Raw genomic sequence first — 22,571 nt, forward strand, 5'->3', positions numbered from 1 at the left:
GGAAGACTCTGAAGTGTAGCCAATGTCTTTCTGCATTGACCAGTAACAACGAAGAATGGCAAACCACACCAATGTACAGCCTGATTGTTACCAAGAACAGGGGTGGCCTCATAGTTCCCTCGCACAGTGTTGTTCGTGTCTGTGAGGCGACTGAACGCTGTGTCAAGAGGCTCCTGGCTGTAAGCAATGGCAAAATGCCTCGTGAAAGTGGGATAAGAGTGGCAATTTCCACTTCTGTCCTTTCTGAGGTCGGTCGGTCTACATTTGCTTCCTTGGATCGGCACATGTTTGACTGTGAGGCAGACAGCAACCATGTGTTTGCTTTAATACATTCTGTATCACAATCATACAGCAAGATACGTTTCCATCATGTTGTGAGAACACTCGATGATGACATGAAGGAAGAGCGCATCAGGAAAAAATATTGCAAACTGGTCCTGTTTGCTCACCAGTGAGGCAACACCAGAGCAAGCTGAAATATAAGAGCGACCTCATCTCTACATGGTGTGGGTGTGTTTTGTGGGTTAACTGTGAATTGTGTGGGTTAACTACATGACAGCGTTTCATGTCATTTATGTGACTGACTCACTGTTGATGTGTTGCTGACCCATGTCAGTGTAGAATAAACTCTGGTTATCATTATATCTGCGTGGTTTCTAACATCTCGGTAATAGAAACATACACATCTTAGTTACAATATAATGACTGAATTAAGTAACATCATATAACATGACAACAAATCAGATCTTTATATTGAGGAATATTGTTGCGAATATGGAATTTGGCCTCCATATCCGCTTGTAAATATTCCCCTATTTTCTCCAATACTCCCCAACTTTCCCCAGTCCCCCATTCCCTAGTCCCATTGCATGTAAATAACAATCAGTAGAGCCGACCTTCCCCTTATTCCCCCATTAAATGTCGTGCCCAGGTCCACCGCACCACACGTAGACAACTTTCGGACATCTTCCTAGTTATTCTTAATCTATGTCAGTTAAGGCCTCGTTTCCATTAATAATGACTCTTCGTTGCACCAGAATGTGATTATATGGCACCAGTAGTGAGTTTAGGACCTTCCCATACCTCCTCCCATCTTCTTCCCCAAACAACAACAACTACAGCAACAACAACAACAACTACAGCTACAACAACAACAACAACAACTACAGCTACAACAACAACTACAACAACGGCGCGCGCGGGGAGTGTGCGTCCTCCCTCCGGCTCGGTTAGCCGCCATTATCCATGCGCCCCACGGGGTTACCACGAAGGGGCTGGCTGTCAGCTCCTCGTCAAGGGCGGAGCCTGGTAAACCCCCCCCCGCACCCAATAAGAAGGGCGGACCGATTCCATCTGGGCGGAGCTAACGAGCCGAGGGCGTGTCACTCCCCGCCGGATATACGCAGCCGCTTGCCGGACGTGACGTCAGATGCGCCCCCAGCTTGAGACGACAAGACGCCACCTCGAGCGCTGAGAGACCTCCTGCATCTTTTGGGCCGCGCCATCCTGTCCCTGAGCACAAGGTGCACCTTGTGCTGGCCATCGAATACCCGCTTTCCTTGCCATCAATCCCCGTGTGAGTCAGTTTTTGTCCTGTTTCTCTGTGGTCTGTCGGGAATAATATAAGGTTGTGTCTAAGTGCCTGTCTTCCTATGATGTACCTCTTGTAGTTGTAATCTAACCTTCCGCCTTAATATAACCTCCTCCGGAGGTCTTGAGAACTGAACCCCTGGTGTCGTATTGTGTCATTATAACCCAGCCGGGTGTCTTCTCTTTCCTATTGAGCCAGCGTAGCGCGGCTTCGTCGACGTTCGAGTACAATCGGGTAATTTGTGCGGACACGACGGCCATTCCGCTCGGCCCACCTTAACATCAAAGTCGTGTCTGTAACAATTGGTGTCAGGAGTGGGATTCGAGGCCCGACCAAATTTTGAAAAAAAAAAAAACGAATAGAGGAAAAAAAAAATTTGGTCAAAATTTGGAGCGGCCGAAATTTGTATTTGTTTTATGAAACTCGAATTTTGCAAGTCGCGCTATGGCGGATCAAGACGGCTGGGGTCCGGTAGGGGAGAGTGAAGCAGGGTCGGTCCAGGACCAAATTGAGGGACGCGAGGAGAGCGAAGCAGTGAGGGCGGCAGGGTCGCAAAATAGCGTGGTCGCGCACGTGGGTGTAGCGGCACCAAATTTAGCCGCGGCCGTGGTCGCGGTAGCCGAACCCGAGATGCCAATGAATTGGAACCTGTTTATGAAACAGATGATGGCCTTTATGGTAAAAACAGACGATAATTTCAAAGGGATGGGAAACCAAATGGGGGTAATGAGGGACGAAGCGAGGGCTCGGAGTGAGCGATTGGGGGTAATGGGAAGCCAGATGGGGGTAATGAGGGACGAAGCGAGGGGTACTGGTGAGAAGGTAGACAAAAATTTTGAGGGGTTAGACAACGGGATAAAGGAGGTGAAAAATGGGTTAATGGGGGTAGAAAATAGAATGGCTGCCCAGGAGAATCAGATAGAGGGAGTGAAAAATGGGGTAGAGGGAGAGGAGATTAGAAGAGGTGTGAGTGAGGAGGTCGGAGGAGTGCGCGAGGAGGTGAGGCACTGTAAGGAGCACATGGAGAAGGAGGTGAGAAAGGGGACTGTAAAGTTACAAGGGGGCATAGAGGACCTGACGCAGGAGGTGGAGCAGCTGACGGTGGGACAGACGGAGTTAGTGGAGCAGGTTCAAAGGAACACTGCGGTATTAGGAGGGTTGAAAGCGACACAGAAAGAAGTGGAAGAGGGGGTGAGCGAAATTAAAAAGCGACGGAGAGAGGATAAGAAAGAGATAAAGGAGGAAGTAAAAGAATTGGTCCAAAGTCTGTGTTCGAATCGTGATGATGTGCTCATTAACCGGATGAGGGATTCGCAGGTGATGGAGGAGAAGCGAAAAGAAAGAGGACCCGGTGTAAGTGGTGACCAATATGGTCGTGCGTATGATGCGCCAGGTGATTTAATAAGCTTGGGGGTCGAGATAGACCCGGATGTTCGTGAGAGGCCGTTGGTGAAGTGTGCGACAGGTCTGGTGTGCGAAAATGGAGGTGTGCAAGAAAGTCCGACTCTGGGGTGTGTGAGGAAAAAGTGCGTGCCAAGGAGTGAGTGTGCTGGCGAGAGTGAGTCGGTCGTAGCGCGTGTGCGAGGGAGCACGTGGAAGCGCGGGGTGGTGAGTGTTACAGAGGGTGTGACGGGAGAGTGTGCGCGAGAAAGGTGTGTGACGGACAGGTGCATGAGGAAAGAGTGCGCTGTCAGAAGTAAGGAAGAGTGTCCACCTGTGGTGAGTGTTACAGAGGGTGTAACGGGAGAGTGTGCGCGAGAAAGGTGTGTGACGGACAGGTGCATGGGGAAAGAGTGTGCTGTCAAGAGTAAGGGTGAGTGCGTTGTCACGAGTGGAGGTGAAAGTAGTGAGAGTGACATGGAGCGTGAGTTAGTTGTGACAGGTGAGCGAGGATGTACACCTGGGATGGAAGGATGCACACCTGGAATGGTAGAGCGTGAGTGGGAATGCACGCTGGAGTTGGTGGTGAGGCACGTGGTTGGGTGTGCGAATGAGAGCACACCTGTGATTGTCACAGAGGAGGTGACTGAGGAGGGGGCGCGAAGAGGTGTTTTGGTGAGGTGTGCGACCAACGAATGTGTGCCAAAGTGTTCGGTGGTCAGGTGTGTGACCAAGGCTGTGAGTGGAATGAGGGTACCTGGGTGTGTAAGGAAAGGTACGAGGAGCATGGGCACGGCTGGATGTGTGAGCAAGGAACGGGCTGCGGGATGTAAGCATGCAGGTGAAGCATCGACGTTAGACGGGGTAGAGTTTAGAACGACTTATAGCCGAGTCAGGCCCTCGGTGCGTGCTGGGCCTCGCTTTGAACGGCCGCGTCCGTGCTCCACTAGGCGGAGCTGGCAGCCCGATAGGAAGGGTCGTTATGGCGACCGCGTTTTGTTGAGACGTGCCGGCAGGTCGAGATCGGGACATTGGATGGCTCCACGCCGAGGTGGTGTGTGGGATCTCGGCACGGGTAAGCCCCCGTCCCTGCACCGAGTGCCGGACGCATCCAGCCGCTGGCACAAAACAACCAGCATCCATTGCTTGGCTTTACGAAGCCGGGCTTTGGACAGGAATTGGCGCACCGAGAGGTATTAGTGAGTCGACTGGGTGATGAGGTTAGTGTTTTGGACCCAAAATTAGAGAAAAACAAAATTTGATGATTGGCAAGGGATTGGCAGTAGTGATTGGCAGATGATGGGCAGTGATTGGCAAATTTTTAATTTGTTGAAATTTGATGTGCAAAATTGGTAGTGAGAGACCCCCGATGTGGTGGGATGGCAAATCCACCATCCTTCCCATATGTGGGGGCAAAGGAGCAATAGTTTATGGGGTGTATGGCAGTGAAAACTAGCCCGGGTGGGTTAGGTTATATTGATAGGGCCCTAGAAGATGACATTAGGTAACGTCAAGATTAGTTAGTGACTGATACCTGTAGTGGGGACGCAGGTAGATTAGTATGGATAATAATGACGAGGGAGCGCAATAGTTTAAATGGACGACTGGGAAGCGCAAGTTTCAGAAGGGAGTAGTTAGCTGAGATGATGCCGTGTGTGTGAGGATGGAACAGGTGTGATTGCACAGGTGTGCAATTGGACAGGTGTGTGGAGCAGTGTATGAGTAGTGAGTGTGTGGATCAGCGCGAATGCGCTTGGGGAGAGAAGGGTGCAGGTGGCACCAAGTGTGAGAGCACAGGTGTGCAAGTACAGGTGTGTGGAGAGAGTTGGAGTGAGTGGTACGGAGTGGTGTGCATGGTGCGAAGGTGTGGATGGGGGAAGAGTGGACCCCTTTCACGAGTACCCGGGGCGGGTAGTGTAAGTGTTAGGTAGAGGGTATAGGTAAATTGTGGTTGGATATTGGCATTTGTGGAGCGGTTGCAGAATGGTGTTGTGAATGGGTGCATTAGTGTTGTGGAAATGGCTGTGCGTGTAGCCTGTTAGTGCGTGTAGTTGGTTGGGCACTCCACCACTGTGAGGATGTCGGCCAGGTGAGGCCGCAGGTGGGCTCTGGGAGCCGGTAGAGTTGTGGATGGGGCCCGAGGATCCGGAGGACGGACCCGGGTAGCCCAGTGCCAGAGAGGGCACCGAGTGGGGAGAGTGCCAGAGGGCCTTCCCCAGGTAGTTAGGTTAGGGCAAGGAGCAGGTAAGCTCGGAGGCAACTGCAGTGGTGGAGGTGTGCAGGTGGGTAGACCCACTGGGAGAGGTACACGCCGCAGCCCAGAAATTGTGCGAGGGCACCGGGAGATGAATCGGGGGAGTGAGACCCCAAATTGAAGAGCACCACAGTCTGGCCAATGGGAATTGGTTTTTAGAACCCATAGTGTAAGAGGGCCAATGGTTTGGCCGGAGAAAGACCCCGGGTAGTGTAAAGTTGTTAAAGTCATTTAGGAAATAGTTAGGATTGATGAACCTGTCGCACCATACGCAGCCACTTACCTGTGGTGATGATGATGACTCCACACCTGTGTTTTCTTTGTTTTGTTGCAGGAGATGAATCGCTGTGTGGATTTGTGAGACGCATCACGACGTGGATGAGACATTGGGGTGATTCCATCTCTCCCTCCCTAGGAGGGACTGATGATGAATTGGTAATGGCAAATTATGATGTTGAGTTGGAGATGGCAAATTTTGATGAGAGTTGAAAATGGCAAATTTGATTGGTTAGGAGGGAGAGAAGACGAATTTGGTTTATGGGAGGAACGGGGAAGACAGTAGGGATGTTTGTTGATTTGTAAAGTAGATGTTTATGGGTAGTGTTGTGTTGTGTGGATACAGTAAGGGGTAAGGGAGGGGCCATGTAGGTTACCTGGTGGGGGGGGGGCGTACGATAGGAACGTACCTGTCTCACCTGGTTCCCATGTGCCCCCAGTGTGCATCACCTTACATTGCGTGCACTTTTGCGCCCTTACCACCTTACTCACTTGTCTGCTTCTTTTGTCTCCCACCTCCGAGGATCTGGCTTTGGGGTAGAGAGAGAGGAGAGAGAGGTGCTGGCTGCGCTGTTGTGGGCCTGCACTTTCGCTGTTGGCTGCCTGGATCGATACACCATATGGACCGCAATGTTTGTGGCCACCCACAATGGACCGCAGCTCTTTTGCGGCCAAGCACCACCCGTGGAAGGACCTATGGGTCAACGTGGCACCTATGCCATAAAGGTGAACCACTGTTAATTAACACCAAGTGCACCACAAGAAGAGCAAGAGACACCTGCAGGGTTAGGGGTTGTCGAATTTATTTTTATTCCAATGAACAATGGTGACTGCACCGATTGGTGGTGGGGTGGTGCTTTTGATGCTCGGGAAGGGTGCTCTGCACGTTATTAAAGGCCGTCGGCCACAGAGCACTCGTGGGTTGGTGTATCGATGCTGGCAAGCGCGCTCTCTCTATGCATAACATCTGCATGTGTTCCTCCAAAAACAGGTCCTGGATCGTAGTGTAAATAGCAGCATAGTCTTGTAAATAATGCTCCCTACCGGCTGTATGTTTAGTTTGAGAATTCTTTCCGGATTCGGTTATCCTGTGGGTGTGTTTCTGTGAGGAGAAGGGTGCAACGTCGCAGGGGGACATATTTACTCATTTGTGAATATCTGTAAAACTGTCGCACTCAGGGTAGAGTTAATAGTAGAGGGAACTACATTGCGTGCCACACTAAAGTAGGTAAAAATTTATCGGGTCGGGACGCCCCGAGGGTAGAGAAGGGTGCAATGTTGCGAATATGGAATTTGGCCTCCATATCCGCTTGTAAATATTCCCCTATTTTCTCCAATACTCCCCAACTTTCCCCAGTCCCCCATTCCCTAGTCCCATTGCATGTAAATAACAATCAGTAGAGCCGACCTTCCCCTTATTCCCCCATTAAATGTCGTGCCCAGGTCCACCGCACCACACGTAGACAACTTTCGGACATCTTCCTAGTTATTCTTAATCTATGTCAGTTAAGGCCTCGTTTCCATTAATAATGACTCTTCGTTGCACCAGAATGTGATTATATGGCACCAGTAGTGAGTTTAGGACCTTCCCATACCTCCTCCCATCTTCTTCCCCAAACAACAACAACTACAGCAACAACAACAACAACTACAGCTACAACAACAACAACAACAACTACAGCTACAACAACAACTACAACAACGGCGCGCGCGGGGAGTGTGCGTCCTCCCTCCGGCTCGGTTAGCCGCCATTATCCATGCGCCCCACGGGGTTACCACGAAGGGGCTGGCTGTCAGCTCCTCGTCAAGGGCGGAGCCTGGTAAACCCCCCCCCGCACCCAATAAGAAGGGCGGACCGATTCCATCTGGGCGGAGCTAACGAGCCGAGGGCGTGTCACTCCCCGCCGGATATACGCAGCCGCTTGCCGGACGTGACGTCAGATGCGCCCCCAGCTTGAGACGACAAGACGCCACCTCGAGCGCTGAGAGACCTCCTGCATCTTTTGGGCCGCGCCATCCTGTCCCTGAGCACAAGGTGCACCTTGTGCTGGCCATCGAATACCCGCTTTCCTTGCCATCAATCCCCGTGTGAGTCAGTTTTTGTCCTGTTTCTCTGTGGTCTGTCGGGAATAATATAAGGTTGTGTCTAAGTGCCTGTCTTCCTATGATGTACCTCTTGTAGTTGTAATCTAACCTTCCGCCTTAATATAACCTCCTCCGGAGGTCTTGAGAACTGAACCCCTGGTGTCGTATTGTGTCATTATAACCCAGCCGGGTGTCTTCTCTTTCCTATTGAGCCAGCGTAGCGCGGCTTCGTCGACGTTCGAGTACAATCGGGTAATTTGTGCGGACACGACGGCCATTCCGCTCGGCCCACCTTAACATCAAAGTCGTGTCTGTAACAATATTATAGAACAAGCCAAAGAATGGCAAACGACGATGTACCTCAATTTTATAGATTTCTAGAAAGCTTTCGACTCCTTGCCCAGAGAATGTCTGGGTCATAATGAAGAAATACAGCATACCTGGAAAATTAGTGAACCTTGTAAAAGCCCTTTACCAAGACTTTCAATGTGCGGTCGTCGACCAAGGTGAAACAACAGAATGGTTCAAGGTGAAGACAGGAGTTAAACAGGGGTGTAACATGTCAGGATTCTTATTCCTACTAGTGGGTGATTGGGTCATGAGAAGAACGATAAAGAACACCGAGCGGTAATTTTGGGCACTTTTTTTTCAAACAAGCTCTAAACCATTGGATTCCCCAGGAAAAATGCGTCTAGAACCAACTTCAAACTTAATGAACACCATTTCCTTAAAGAACGGGATTCTGAGCCCGAATATCAGTTCAAATATTAGTATTCTATATTAATTAAATAGTCGGCGGTCCTAAAATTCGCTCCAGCTGCATCATCAGTGCGCCACGCCTTTGCTTTGACAGGCTTACGATCGGCTTCCCAATATGGCCGCCAGACTATTTCCGGTGGCTTCACGGCGGCTAATGCTGCGAGGTGGCCAATTGGCTCTCCATATTATATACCTCCGTGATTATGCTGTGTAAGAGGTCACATGGTGTTCACAGAGCGCGAGCAAAGCTTGGGCGGAGCTGCTGCGCTATTTGGTGACAAGTTAGAAGAAATACTCCGCTGGAATAATGCATTTATATCACTTACTGTACCCGATTATGCTTATACCTGTGCTCTGATGGTTTATATTTTCACAACAACAACCATACCTACGCCCCAAAAAGAAAACAACAACCAAACAAGATAGGGACGACACTATAATATAACAGGACAACCCTTTTAGGGATTACCATGACGACATCTCCTCCAACTTGTCCAACAATGTCCGCACTGTCGCAGTTCATCGAACTTTGTCTGGAGGTGTATCAATGTGATTGTGTCAGCAAGGCTGGGCTCTCTCTTCTGTCATTTTTATTTTTGCACCTTTTCTTAGTATCTGCTCTTTACCCTTGCCCTTAAAGAGGTCCAATAATGAATAAAATTCCTTCAATATTCATACCTGTGACCTTTTCAATAACACTTCCAAAGGTAAATTGTTGACAGAGATATTACGATTCAGCATGAATTAACAATTCAAGCGAACAAGGAGTAGTAGTTTTTAATTACTGTACAATACGTCATTGATTTGATACTAAATTAAAAACGAGCTATAAAATCCACCGGGAAAAGAGAAAAGCGGAACAAGTATGACGTCAATATTTGGAAACCGCTTTCGGAGTACTTCGCGGTTTTTTTTTTTTAATTATCGATTTCTAAGTGCGAATAATCAAGGTTACCAATAATTCAAGGTAATCTGTAAGAACGTCCTGGAGTTATCAGCATTGTTCCGTTTCAACCTGTCTGTGAGGATTTTGCGCCGGGGACCAGTGAAGGCGAAGCGAGTTATTATCTGGAGCGATCGATCAGGTGTGATTGTGTGTACACGTCACACTTGTCATCAACATTCATGATTTCAGGCTGGATTGATTGCATGTGATTGTGTGTATATGCCGCACCTTTCTTCACCATTCATCATTTGTTCTTTATCCTCTTCTTCCTCTGCTTCTTCTGCCTCCCCTTCCGCCCTTCGTCTTCTTCCACTTCTTCTTCTTCTTGGGATAATCTTCACAGGCCTCTTGGGGCCTATCCCAAAGATATTGACTATGTTTGGCTGAAATAGGCATATTCATTGTCCCACTATTGTTGTCTGTTGTGGTTTATACATAATACTGTATTACATGTGTCATGAAAGGGTTAATGTTGGCACATTAGCTTTGAAGGGGATGGAATTTGATAAATTATAGAGCAAGAGATTAAAACAAGGGAAATAGAATGAAGAACGTGAGGATTGTTGGTGGGTGTCGGGGACATGCAAAGGAACATGTGAATGACATATATCAAGGAAAGGAAATGGTTTGGCAGGAGATATAGGTTCCCATCCCCCCCCCCCCCCCCAAAAACTAAATTCCAAAATGATTTTTAGCATTGCTCGGACATCTACTTAAATCATTTTGATGTTGCCAGCGGGAAAGAAATGTCCCACTGGGTCCTAATTAGCATATTTCCAAGATGGCTGCCACCCGCATCCATTAAAACGCTGTCATATGTCAGTAACTAATGAGCCGATTTTGATGATTTTGGTGTCGATATTATGGTTTTCTGAGGTGTTGAATCGATTTCCGAGGTTTTCAAAACGATTGGAGGTCAAGGTCACATAATTCAGGCGAAGGTCAAGGTCATTTTGTTAAATCGCTTCATTTTCCGACATGCATCATTTTTGACCCAGCTCCCATATATATATGGTCATAGAAGCTTACTTATTGCTTAAAAACTTTTCTCATTATCATATTATTCGTATTACTATATGTATTATATGTGTATTGATATTTATATGTAGATCTATTGGTGAAGGTGCATGCTGCTTCAACAGTGCTTGATTCCAGGATGGTGATATGCAGAGACGATATTAAAGCGCGGCGTTACGCGCGCTGCTTGTGAGCAAGGAGGAAGCAGACAAGCGGTAACATATGAACGTCTTTATTGTAAGAGCACACTGTAACACTGAACTGCTCCGGGCTGGTCGCCCGGTGTATATCATGAGGCCACGCCTACCCCTCGGGCGTGGCCACCGCCCACTTGGTGCGTGGAATGATGTCACCACGCCAGTGCGCTTTTGTGTCCGCCACACGCGCCCCCCCAGAATTCCCGCGCACCTGGAGGCCCAGTTTGCGGGGCAGACGAATGACCCGGCCGAAGCGCCCCCTGGCGATCGGCGGCGTCCGGGGTGCAGGGATGCCAGGTGGGATGCCCCTGGCTGCCCCTGGGATGGGTGCAGGACCGGGGGGCGGCGGGGCTGGGCGGTGCCGGGGGTCCGCCCGCAGGAGGGCGGCCCCGACGTGGGGGTCGGGCCACTGGCGGTGGATGGTCCACATCGAGGTGGGCCGGCTTGAGGCGGTCTACCGAAACGCGGTCAGGAGTACCGCCGATGTCCAGGGTGAAGTGCTTCGCCCCGGTCTCCAGCACGCGGAAAGGCCCGTCGTACGGGGGCCGCAGTGGTGTCCGATGGGCATCGTGGCGGACGAAGACGTACTCCGCCGTGCGAAGCTCCGGGGCGACGTGCGTCGGTGGGTGCCCGTGGCATGCCGTTGGCACCGGGGCGAACCTCTGGGCGGTCTCTTGCAGAGCGGAGCGCTGCTGTGCCGCGGACCATGGTGCCGTGGAGTCGGGGAGGAACTCGCCCGGCACCCGCAGCGGTTGCCCGAAGACCAACTCCGCCGCGGATGCACGCAGGTCCTCCTTGGGCGCCGTCCGGAGGCCCAGCAGGACCCAGGGGAGCCTGTCGACCCAGCCGCCGTCGCGGAGGGTGGCCCGGAGCGCGGCCTTCAATGAGCGGTGAAATCGCTCACACAGGCCGTTAGCCTGGGGGTGGTAGGCCGTGGTTCGGTGCAGCCGGACCCCGAGCCCCTGCGCAACCGCCCCCCAGAGCTCCGAGGTGAACTGGGGGCCGCGGTCGGATGAGATGTCTGAGGGGGCGCCGAACCGGGCGACCCAGGTGGCGATGAAAGCCTGCGCGACATCGGCCGCCGTTGTCGACGCCAAGGGCACGGCCTCCGGCCACCGGGTGGTGCGGTCCACCATGGTGAGGACGTAGGTGAAACCCCGCGAGGGGGGCAGAGGTCCCACCAGGTCCACGTGGACGTGGTCAAACCGGCGTTCCGGCACCGTGAACGGGGCCAACGGGGCCTGGGTGTGCCGGTGCACCTTGGCGCGCTGGCACGCGAGGCACGTCCTGGCCCAGCCGCGGACGGCCTTCCGGAGGCCATGCCAGACGAACTTGTCGGCGATCAGCCTTTGGGAGGCCCTCGCGCCCGGGTGGGACAGGCCGTGGATGGCGTCAAACACCTGGCGCTGCCAGCCCGCGGTCACGATGGGGCGAGGACGCCCGAGGGAGACGTCGCACAAGAGGGCCGCGCCCGCGCCGTCGAACGGCACCTCGGTGACGCGGAGGCCCGTGACGGCGGTCCGCAAGGCCTGGACGTCGGGGTCAGCGGCCTGGTCCGCTGCCATCCGGGCATAGTCGATGCCGAGGTGGACTGCGTGGGCGACGGCCCGGGAAAGGCAATCCGCCACCGGGTTGTCCTTCCCCGCAACGTACTGGATGTCCGTCGTGTACTCGGACACGGCCGAGAGGTGACGCTGCTGCCGGGCCGACCACGGCTCGGTGACCTTGCCCATCGCGAAGATCAGCGGCTTGTGGTCGACGAAGGCAGTGAACGCCCGGCCCTCGAGCAGATGGCGGAAGTGCCTGACCGCCAAGTGAAGTCCGAGCAACTCGCGGTCGAAGGTACTGTAACGGCGTTCGGGCGGGCGAAGCTGCCGGCTAAAGAACGCCAGCGGTTGCCAAGCTCCACGCACCCATTGCTCGTGCACCGCGCCCACCGCGTAGTCCGAGGCATCGGTGGTAGGGCGATCGGTGCATCGGGCGCCGGGTGCGCGAGCATGGTGGCGTTAGCCAAGGCGAGCTTCGCGCCCGTGAACGCCGTGTCCATCTGCTCGGTCCAGGTAACGTCGCCTTTGCCCGGCTTACCTCGGAGAGCTTCGTGCAGGGGGCGCAGGAGCTGGGCGATACGGGGCAGGAACCGATGGTAAAAGTTCACCATGCCCAGGAACTCCTGCAGCCCTCTGATCGTGCAGGGGCGCGGAAACCCCTTCACCGCCTCCACCTTGGCCGGCAGGGGGACGGCTCCGTGCCTGGTGACACGGTGCCCCAGAAAATCGATTGTGGCGGCGCCGAACCGGCACTTTGCGGGGTTCACAATCAGGCCATGCTGGCCCAGGCGTTCGAAGAGCGTGCGGAGGTGGCGTAGGTGCTCTTCGCGGGACGCGCTGGCGACGAGGATATCGTCCAGGTAGACGTAGACAAAATCCAAGTCGCGCAGGACGCTGTCCATCAGTCGCTGGAACGCCTGAGCCGCATTCTTCAGACCGAAGGGCATGCGCAGGAACTCGAAGAGTCCGAATGGCGTGATGACCGCCGTCTTCGGGACGTCCTCCGGCCTGACGGGGACCTGATGGTAGCCGCGTATGAGGTCCACCTTCGAGAAGAAGGACCTGCCCGCCAAACGGGCGGAAAAGTCCTGAATGTGGGGGACGGGGTAGCGGTCCGGAGTCGTGGCGTCATTGAGACGGCGATAGTCCCCGCACGGTCGCCATCCCCCGCCGGGCTTCGGCACGATGTGCAGCGGCGACGCCCAAGCGCTCTCTGAGCGCCGAACGATGCCGAGTCGCTCCAGGGTAGCGAACCCCGCTTTTGCCACCGCCAGCTTCGTCGGCTCGAGGCGGCATGCCCGGGCGTAGACCGGTGGCCCGACGGTGGGGATGTGATGGGCCACCCCGTGCTTGACGGCCCCCGCCGAGAAGGTGGGCCGCGTGAGGGCCGGGAAGCCGGCGAGGAGGCGGGTGAATGCGTCCGCTGCCGGAAGCGTACAGACCAACGTGGCCGGAACCGAATCGTTCGGCAAGCCGCTCGTTGAGCTGGGCAACGCACAAGCGAGCGAGCTGAACGTCTCGGCCTGGACAAGCCGTCTGCGCTTGACGTCGACCAGGAGCCCATTAGCGCACAGGAAGTCCGCGCCAAGCAGTGCCATGGGCGCGTCGGCGGTGACGAACGTCCATCGGAAAACCTGCCCTCCAAACCGCAGATAGAGGCAGCGTTTTCCGTACGTACGGATGGGCGTCCCGTTCGCGGCAAGCAGCGCGGGGCCCCCACCCGCGGCGTGCTTGTCTGACGTGCCGGCGGGAATGACACTCACCTGCGCTCCCGTGTCGCACAGGTAACGGCGCCCGGAGAAGGTGTCCGTTATGAACAGCAGGCTGCTCGAACGGCCGGCGCTCATCGCCACTATTGAGCGCCGGCCCGGGCGTTTCCCGACCCGTTGAAGGAGCACGGCGGATGACACCGCCGAGCTTCGTGGCCGAACTTGGCGTGGAACCAGCACCAGGTGGTGGAGCTGGAGGAGCGCGGCTGGCTCCGCCAGGCCGGTGGAGTTGGCGGGTTTCCCCGCGGTGGCGGTTTTCGCCGCGGCGGTGGGCGGGGCGTGGCGGCGTTCACGAGGTGCGTATCAGCATGCTGCTGAACATCAGCGTGCTGTAGAAGCTGATGCTGTGGAACATGCTGCTGAACATCAGCGTCGAGGGCCGTGACGGCCACGCCGACGCTCGCCCGCGTGTCCGAAGCGGCGAAGTACCTGTCCGCCTCGGCTGCCAATGCTCGGGGTTCCGTTAGCTCGGTCCCGGCCAACGCGAGGCGAACCTGCGCTGGAAGTTGGCGCCGGAAAAGCGCCCGGAATAGCGAACCGGGGGCTTCGTCGCCCAACAGTGACAGCATATGGTCCATTCGGACCGACGGGCGCGTCTCACCGAGCTCGGGGAGATCCAGGAGGCGGTCGGCCCGTGCGTCGTCCGTGAGGCCGAACGTGGCTAGGAGTAGCCGCTTGAGTGCCTCGTACTTGTGGCCGTCCGGTGGGTGGCGAAGGACGGACACAACTCGAGCGGCCGTGCCGGGCCCGAGGGAGGCGACGACATGGCAGTAGCGCAGGTCGTCGTTGGTGAGGCGCCGAAGCTGAAATTGGGCTTCGGCTTGAACGAACCAGACTTCGGCCTGGGCCTCCCAAAATTCGGGAAGTTTAATCGCCATTGCCTTGTCGTTGGCCATTGCAATGGCGTCGTGTTCGGAAGGATCGCTACGGCAGATCCAACGTCGAGGGTCACCAGTAAAGCGCGGCGTTACGCGCGCTGCTTGTGAGCAAGGAGGAAGCGGACAAGCGGTAACATATGAACGTCTTTATTGTAAGAGCACACTGTAACACTGAACTGCTCCGGGCTGGTCGCCCGGTGTATATCATGAGGCCACGCCTACCCCTCAGGCGTGGCCACCGCCCACTTGGTGCGTGGAATGATGTCACCACGCCAGTGGGCTTTTGTGTCCGCCACAATATCGTATAACTAACGATATGTGTGTTATGAACTAATACCAGGTTAGCAATAGTGATGGTGGACAGTCGAGCTTAATTAACCATTGTGAAAAAGAAGAGGAAAAGTGAAGAAAGCTCAGATGCGTCTGAACCCTCTGTGGAACCCTTACCTTACCTCCACTTGCGTGTTGCACACCTCTAAGGAATCGGATGATAATCCCTACACCTGTTTCAGTTCTGTCAAATGTGCCGTCAGAGAAGTTGTTATATTTACTTGAGATCCGTGATAGAAGAGCGGCTGAGAAAATCGATTCTCCCCATCGTATGAAAGCTGTATGTGATCTGCTGCCAGAAACTCTAGATGGTCTCGATTTGGAGAGAACTCGTTACCACAGGCGCTGTTACCAACACTTCACAACGCACCTGGATCGATTGAAGAATCCATCAGCTGATGCTTCAACCACGCCATCAACATCACAGGGGCACCACTGTCCTCGCAAGCCGAATCTGCAGATGCTGATCCTGTCAAATTTCCACCAGATTAATGCATTTTCTGTGAGAAGAATGAAATCAAAGTGAATGGCAAGACTCAGAGGCCAACTCAGTTTTACACCCTGGAAAAAGGAGTCAGGATGGAAGAAAATCGAACCTATGGCAGAAGCTCTTGGAAATAGCCGCCTGTACCGTATAATCAAGGTCGTGGATCTCTTTGCAGCGGAGGCTCGCTACCATGACTTTTGTTACCACCGGTTCTTTTGTGGCTACCACAATCATAAACAGAAGCTGGAGAAGAAGGATGAGTCTGACACGGAGCAAGCTCGGAAGACTGCTGCTCACAACGCAGCATACAATGTTGTGAAGGAGCTGCTGTAGACCCAGGTCATACACAACCAACAGGTCATGCCCCTCAGTACTGTTCGTGACCGCTACGTCATTGAGATCGATGTGTAAGGAGCGCCCAACCCCGACTACTGGTCTAGAAAGCTCATGGCAAGCCTTGAGAAGGATGAGGAACTAGGCGAACACCTTTCCTTCTCAAAAGTGGGTCTCAAGGTGTGAGGTTGTTTCTCATTCTGGGTAGTCTTCAGCGCTGGCATCACCCGAGCTGATGCGATAGCATGTGCCTATCAGTTGGGGACAGCCGATCAGTTGAAGGACACTGTTCTGTACTTGTGACAGGTTTACCAAAAGGCTTTTGAAGAGTCAGCTGATCTGCCCTGGCCACCCACTGCTGACGAGTTGGACAAGCGAGCTGCGGAGGAGTTGCCTGAGGAGCTCATATGGTTCCTCAACCTTGTCCTGTCTGGCTGTGACCCTGAGGTGGAGAAGTGTGAGGACGCGTCGGCTTGTCTACTCTATCGGACAGGACCTCTGTCGAGCAGTGACTAATGGACAGTGGAAGTTGTCGAAGCATATGTTGCTGTGCACAACTGTCCGGCACCTCTACCGCAGCAAGCAGTTGACGATGATCTTGAACCGACTGGGTCACTGCGAGTCTTACACGACTTTGGGTTAGAGCTGGAGACAGCCAAAGCCAAGGCACTGGACGAGGATTCAACTTGCTTTACTCCTCAGATCATCTGTGGCGAGGGCAATGCTTTGTTCCACAGTGAGTGGGACAGTCTCAACAAGATCACCACGAACATCCATGGCTCGAATGTGGTCAACAGTGCTGGGGGAATCATAATCCAGGAGATAACGCCTGATGCTACCCCAAGCACTGAATGGACCCTCCCTCTCTACGACAGGTGCAAGAAGAGGAGCCTGAAGCTGGATACTCCAGAGACTCTCTCTCCTGTCACCATTTACAACAAGGAGAGCCCCAAGTTCCCAGAGAATGTCTTTTTCGCCTCCGGATGATTAAGTCTTTGCTGCCAGTCTCCGAGAATGCTAAATGTGGCTCCTGTGCAGGTGGAACTGTTGCAATAAGCTACATATATGTATCAATATCTATTGGATTGATTGCGAGTCAACCACCGTGTGGTCTGCTACAGGCGTGCTGCTGAGCCTATCTTTGAGTGCCTCAAACCGTGTGATGAGGGTCAAGGGTGGTTGAAGACAGAGGAGGCGGTGCTTGGAGCCTGTGTGGTCAATTGGCCCTATCTTGCCCCCATCATTCCTTGACCTGTTGGACACTGATGATGCTGAAAATGATGAGGGCCAGCAAGAGTGCGAAGATGCTGAGCCGTGTCCAGAGGAGGCTATGGAGATAGATGATTGTTATCTTCTCATGGATGCTGAGGATGACTCTGACTTTGCTACAATGTCACTTATAATAGATAATAAATATAAAATAATATATATAAAATAAAAAGAAGACGTCATGCGGAGCACGATACTTGCAAAATACACCCCCCACCCCTAAGAAAAAAAAAAATTCCATTGATACAGCAAATTGTCCATTTCATCAAGATTAAAATTGACAATCTTGATCAAAGCTCGGGTCAACAGGAAGAAAAGTGACTTTTTCAGATGAAAAATGATGATTTTGTAAGGTTGACCTTGAGTTGACCTTTGACCTTTTGACCTCAAATAGTTTCCCTATTTAGTGACTCGATGTGCAAATGCTGTTCAATTTTCAAGTCAATCGGATGAAAATTGAGGATTTTAAAAACTTGGCCTATGATGACCTTTTGGCCTACGATGACCTCAAAAATACTTGGTGGTTGAATTCAGTGACCAGATATATGTAAATCCTCTTAGAATTTCAAGTCAATCAAATGAAAATTGGTGATTTTAGAAATTCGGCCTATGTTGACCTTTTGGCCTATGTTCACCGAAAATATACTTGTTGGTTCAATTCAGTGACCAGATATGCGAGTTCTCTTCAAATTTCAAGTCAATCGGATGAAAATTAAGGATTTTAGAAATTTGGCCTATGTTGACCTCAAATATACTTGGTGGTTCAATTCAGTGACCAGATATGCAAGTCCTCTTCAAATTTCAAGTCAATCGGATGAAAATTGAGGATTTTAGAAATTTGGCAAAGTTGGTGACCTTTGGCCTATTTTGACCTTTTTACCCCAAAAACAATAGGCTTCTCAATTGGGACGACCTATGCTATTTGGTGAAGTTTAGTGACTATCGGTTTAGAATTGTGACCTGTAGGCAGGTGACAGACAGACAGAACCACAAACGCAACCGACCAATATACTTGAAAAATCTTCGATTTTGCAAGTAATAAATATACAAGTCTGGAGACGACGATGGTTCGCGAGCGAGCGGTATTCAATGACAAAGGAAGGACTATAACCGAAACGGGGCAGGCCAGGCCCGGAAATGTCAAAATGAAGGTTACTGACCTTGAAATGAGATAGAAAATAATGTATAATCAGTTTTGAGGTTAGTGAGCTACACAATACCGAAAATTCGGTGAAAAATGAAATGAAAAAAAGAAAGAAAAAAATAATAATAATCGAACTTCGTGGGGCTAGACACATGACATTGGCCTAACCAAATATCGAAACCCCTGTCAGATTCCACCAAACCCCTCGGAGAAGATGTAGCTTGAACTTGATTACCCCCTAAAAAGACATATTTTTCGGGTGTGGCTCCGCCCACAATGGGCGCAATACGCCCACTCTAGGCAGGACACAAACTAGATCATGATATCAACCTCCCACCAAAGTTTCATCAAGATCAGATGATATCGGGTAGTTATGCTGCGGACAGACAGACGCACAGACACACACAGACAGACGCACACACATGACGAATATAGTCATCACTTGATAACTCGTGAACCAAAAAGGGCTCAGTTGCCTTTCTATGATGTCTGATTCAGGAGTTATTATAGTCACAAATTTTCATTGCATGCACAGAGGTCAATGAGCTAAATGTCCCGAATTGACACACCCTATGACCTTTAAGATGACCTTAACCCCATGACGTTGACCTCAAATTGTCTTGTTAGTTGGGATAATAAGAAAAGTTTTTAAAGCAATAAGTAAGCTTCTATCACCATATCTATGGGAGCTGGGTCAAAAATAATGCATGTCGGAAAATGAAAACGAAGTGATTTCTTAACAAAATGACTGACCTTCGCCTGAATTATGTGACCTTGACCTCCAATCGTTTTGAAAACCTTGAATATCGATTCAACACCTCAGAAAACCATAATATCAACACCAAAATCATCAAAATCGGCTCATTAGTTACTGACGTATGACACTGAGCGTTTTTTTTATGGATGTGGGTGGCAGCCATCTTGGAAATATGCTAATTAGGACGCAGTGGGAAAAAAAATTCCCCGCTGGTAACATCAAAATTCTTTAAGTAGATGTCCTAGCAATGCTAAAAATCATTTTGGAATTTAGTTTTATTGGGGAGTGGGGGGGGGGGGGGAGGAGGGGGGGGGGGGAGGGGGGGGGGAGGGGTGCATGGAAACCTATATCTCCTGCCAAACCGAAAGGATGCGGGAGGAACGAGGAATTCAGAAGAACGAGTGGTTGTTTAAGTCGAAAAGAACCATGCAGTCTTTTGTACGTAATATGTAGATGGCCGCAATGCTTGTGGATTCAGGTTGTGGATTGGCAGATATTCTCCAGTCTCTTTGACCGTCTTCATGAGTTTCACAAATGGCCATGTTGGAATCCTGCGTTACTTAATAGTTTGATGTTTTTTTGATGTTTTTGGTATGGGATTGGTATTTGGTAAAATAAATTGCTTGAGGGGAGAAAACAGCAATCTTTGTATGTGTGTGCCCTGGCAGGATGCAGCCGGAAGAGAAGGAATTCCAGAAGTCTCTTTGGCAGCAGCTCGAGTCCGTACTCGATGGTCCATCGGCCTCGGCGATCCTTCGTGCGGGCGCGTGCCGGGGTCTCATGCAGCGCGTTAACGTCGCGTACGCGTTTCAGCAACTAAGCGGTGGCTCGGCTTTCCAGCTGCTGCAAAAGTTTGGAAAAAAATATGCCAACATCTTGGATTCGCGAGACCAGGAAACGGGTCTTGATAATCACATTGCACATATTTTGGCATTAGGTGGGCAGCAGAAAATGGAGAACAAACAATGGCATTCTTCATTAACTCAAGATGATCTCAGAAACATGGAATGTGTTTCAAACTTTTTGAAAGGCAGTGAAATGCCGAGCAGAATGATAGGTCTTTGCCACTGGGAAAATCCTGAAATCACCGATGGTTATCCCTCAGAAGCTGTTCCTCAATATCCAAAGGTGGGAGACGCCATGAAAAGGGTTATGACGCATCGACATTCTTATTGCCACTCGCACCGAGTTTGCGATGACTCGACTAACAGGCCCAAATCATCTGATGTGCGTTTTGATTCGGCGGTGAATTCCTACCGGACCAAACAGGCAGTCACAGCTGCATCATTTACGAATGCACAAAAACTTGGTGCACCGGAACGAACCGTACCGCTTATGCTTAGAAATTCAAAAACGCAGGTAAAACGGAAAGCTTGTGAAGAGTCGGATAATGCAGATTTATCAGATGATCAATTTGAAGAGATTGATTCAAAGAGTGAAAGGAATAACCACGTAGCACCAAACGGCTTCAAAACGGCCCGTCAGCTACTAGCGACGGTGCAGTCCAAGAGGCAGGGGCGTAACGCGGTCGCGGCTCAGGGACCGTCGAAGAAATCTCTCGGTACGGCGAAACCAAGAGGTCCGTTCGGAAGGTTTGTTTCCCCGGTGTTAAAAAGTGAGGGGTCACAAGGAAGTGTGGATGCGTGCGGAAAAGAATATGATGCAAATGGAGACCAGTGTTTTGATGAGCAACTAAAAAATGTCGACTCCAAGATGGTTGAGGTAATTTTAGGGGAAATTCTTGACCGAGGACCACCTGTTTATTGGGATGATATATCTGGCCTGGACTTTGCCAAGACCACCATCAAGGAAATAGTGGTGTGGCCTATGTTACGGCCGGACATATTCACCGGTCTACGAGGCCCGCCAAAAGGACTGCTGTTGTTCGGACCTCCAGGAACGGGGAAGACCCTCATTGGCAAGTGCATAGCGAGTCAATCCGGTGCAACATTCTTCAGTGTTAGTGCCTCAACCTTGACCTCCAAATGGGTTGGTGAGGGTGAGAAACTTGTGAGAGCATTATTTGCGGTGGCGCATGCCCGCCAGCCGGCAGTCATCTTCGTCGATGAGATCGATGCGTTACTGTCACGTCGGCGCGGCGATGGAACCGAGCACGAGGCGTCACGGCGAATGAAGACGGAATTTCTTGTTCAAATGGACGGAGCGGCCACTGAAGCCGAAGATCGCGTGCTGGTAGTCGGCGCCACCAATCGCCCACAAGAGATCGACGAGGCTGCTCGACGTCGCCTTGCCAAGCGACTCTACATCCCGTTACCTTGTGCTGCGGCACGTCGGGGAATTGTCCAAAAGCTTCTCGAGCAACAGCAATGCAGTCTTGATGACCAAGACTTCCGACGGATAGTGGAACGATCCGAGGGGTTTTCCGGCGCCGACGTCTCCCTCCTGTGCAGTGAGGCGGCAATGGGGCCAGTTCGGGAACTGTCGGACATTGCTACCATGTCTGCAGACACGTTGCGTTCAATAGAATACCGTGACTTCGACGCTGCCTTATTTGTGGTGAGGCCGTCCGTCTCGGTCGAAGACCTTGATGTTTATATTAACTGGGACAAGCAATTTGGTTGTGGACGTTAAACATTCCAGGATTTAGCAACGTTTTGACTTGGTGCTGGAATTATTGTATGACCTGTGAAAACACAATAGGCCATTCCATTATGCAGAAGCTTTGGAGCTTCAACTTCAGTGTTTAAACTGGCAGTATTGTACATTATTATTTAATTTATTTTTCTTTTTGATAAAATGTTTAGTGGAATTGCACAACATCTTGGGAAGTCTTCTCTTCAGGTGATATTGTACATTTAATGGCTTTTGCCGTGTGTGCGCGCGTGTGTTTACGTGTTTTCTCGTGTGTGTGTGTGTGTGTGTGTGTGTGTGTGTGTGTGTGTGTGTGTGTGTGTGTGTGTGTGTGTGTGTGTGTGTGTGTGTGTGTGTGTGTGTGTGTGTGTGTGTGTGTGTGTGTGTGTGTGTGTGTGCGTGCATTTGTGTTTTGGTAATACTGAAAGACTGCTGCCTTGATTATCTTTGAAGGCCCCTTCCGAATCATATACGAGAATCTTTAAAGGAAAATACCCAAAATGGAGTGCGTAGCACCTGATGAACAGGTATGCTATTTCATTCGTCAGAGCGTTACTTCGATTATTTTTCATGTTTTTTCATCTCTGGTTGTGATACATTGCATGTTCTATGGGTTTAATTGAAGAAATAACCAGTTTGTGACATTGTTATTAAAAAAAAAAGTTCAATGTTTGAATTGATTGTTTCCTTGTACTATTTCTTACATTGGATGCTCGATGAGGAAAGTTGGTCTGGAAATATCCTCAAAAGATATGAAAAAAAAACATGCTCGTATAGCAGGAGACGACATGAGCAGCAAAATCAGAATAGAGCTTGTAAAAAAAACAAAAACTGCAAGGCCACCAACTTGCCTACAGGTGAGCAAGAAGCAGACCCTTCCTACAACAAACAACAACATGCATTTTAAGGCCATTTCCCCTACTAGAGCGGGGGTTAGCCTTGCGGTCCCCATGACGATCT

At 51.3% G+C, this 22,571-nt stretch overlaps 1 protein-coding gene across 3 annotated transcripts; it reads left to right on the plus strand.

The window, feature by feature from the left end:
• The first annotated feature begins 9,102 nt into the window (after positions 1-9,102).
• LOC144893219 (fidgetin-like protein 1) lies at positions 9,103-22,287 on the plus strand. Of its 3 annotated transcripts, none has more exons than XM_078782943.1 (2): positions 9,103-9,430; positions 19,688-22,287. In XM_078782943.1, the coding sequence occupies exon 2, from the start codon at positions 19,689-19,691 to the stop codon at positions 21,609-21,611; it is 1,923 nt and encodes a 640-aa protein (XP_078639069.1). In that variant the 5' UTR covers positions 9,103-9,430; position 19,688; the 3' UTR covers positions 21,612-22,287. The 3 variants fall into 3 exon arrangements, with proteins under 3 accessions (XP_078639069.1, XP_078639070.1, XP_078639071.1); XM_078782944.1 differs by having other exon boundaries at positions 9,132-9,502; XM_078782945.1 differs by lacking the exon at positions 9,103-9,430 and adding an exon at positions 10,503-10,523.
• The last annotated feature ends 284 nt before the right edge of the window (positions 22,288-22,571 follow it).

Source organism: Myxine glutinosa, chromosome 8 (assembly GCF_964187855.1).
Source record: "Myxine glutinosa chromosome 8, kmMyxGlut1.1, whole genome shotgun sequence".
In the NCBI taxonomy this organism is placed as follows: Eukaryota; Metazoa; Chordata; class Myxini; order Myxiniformes; family Myxinidae; genus Myxine; species Myxine glutinosa.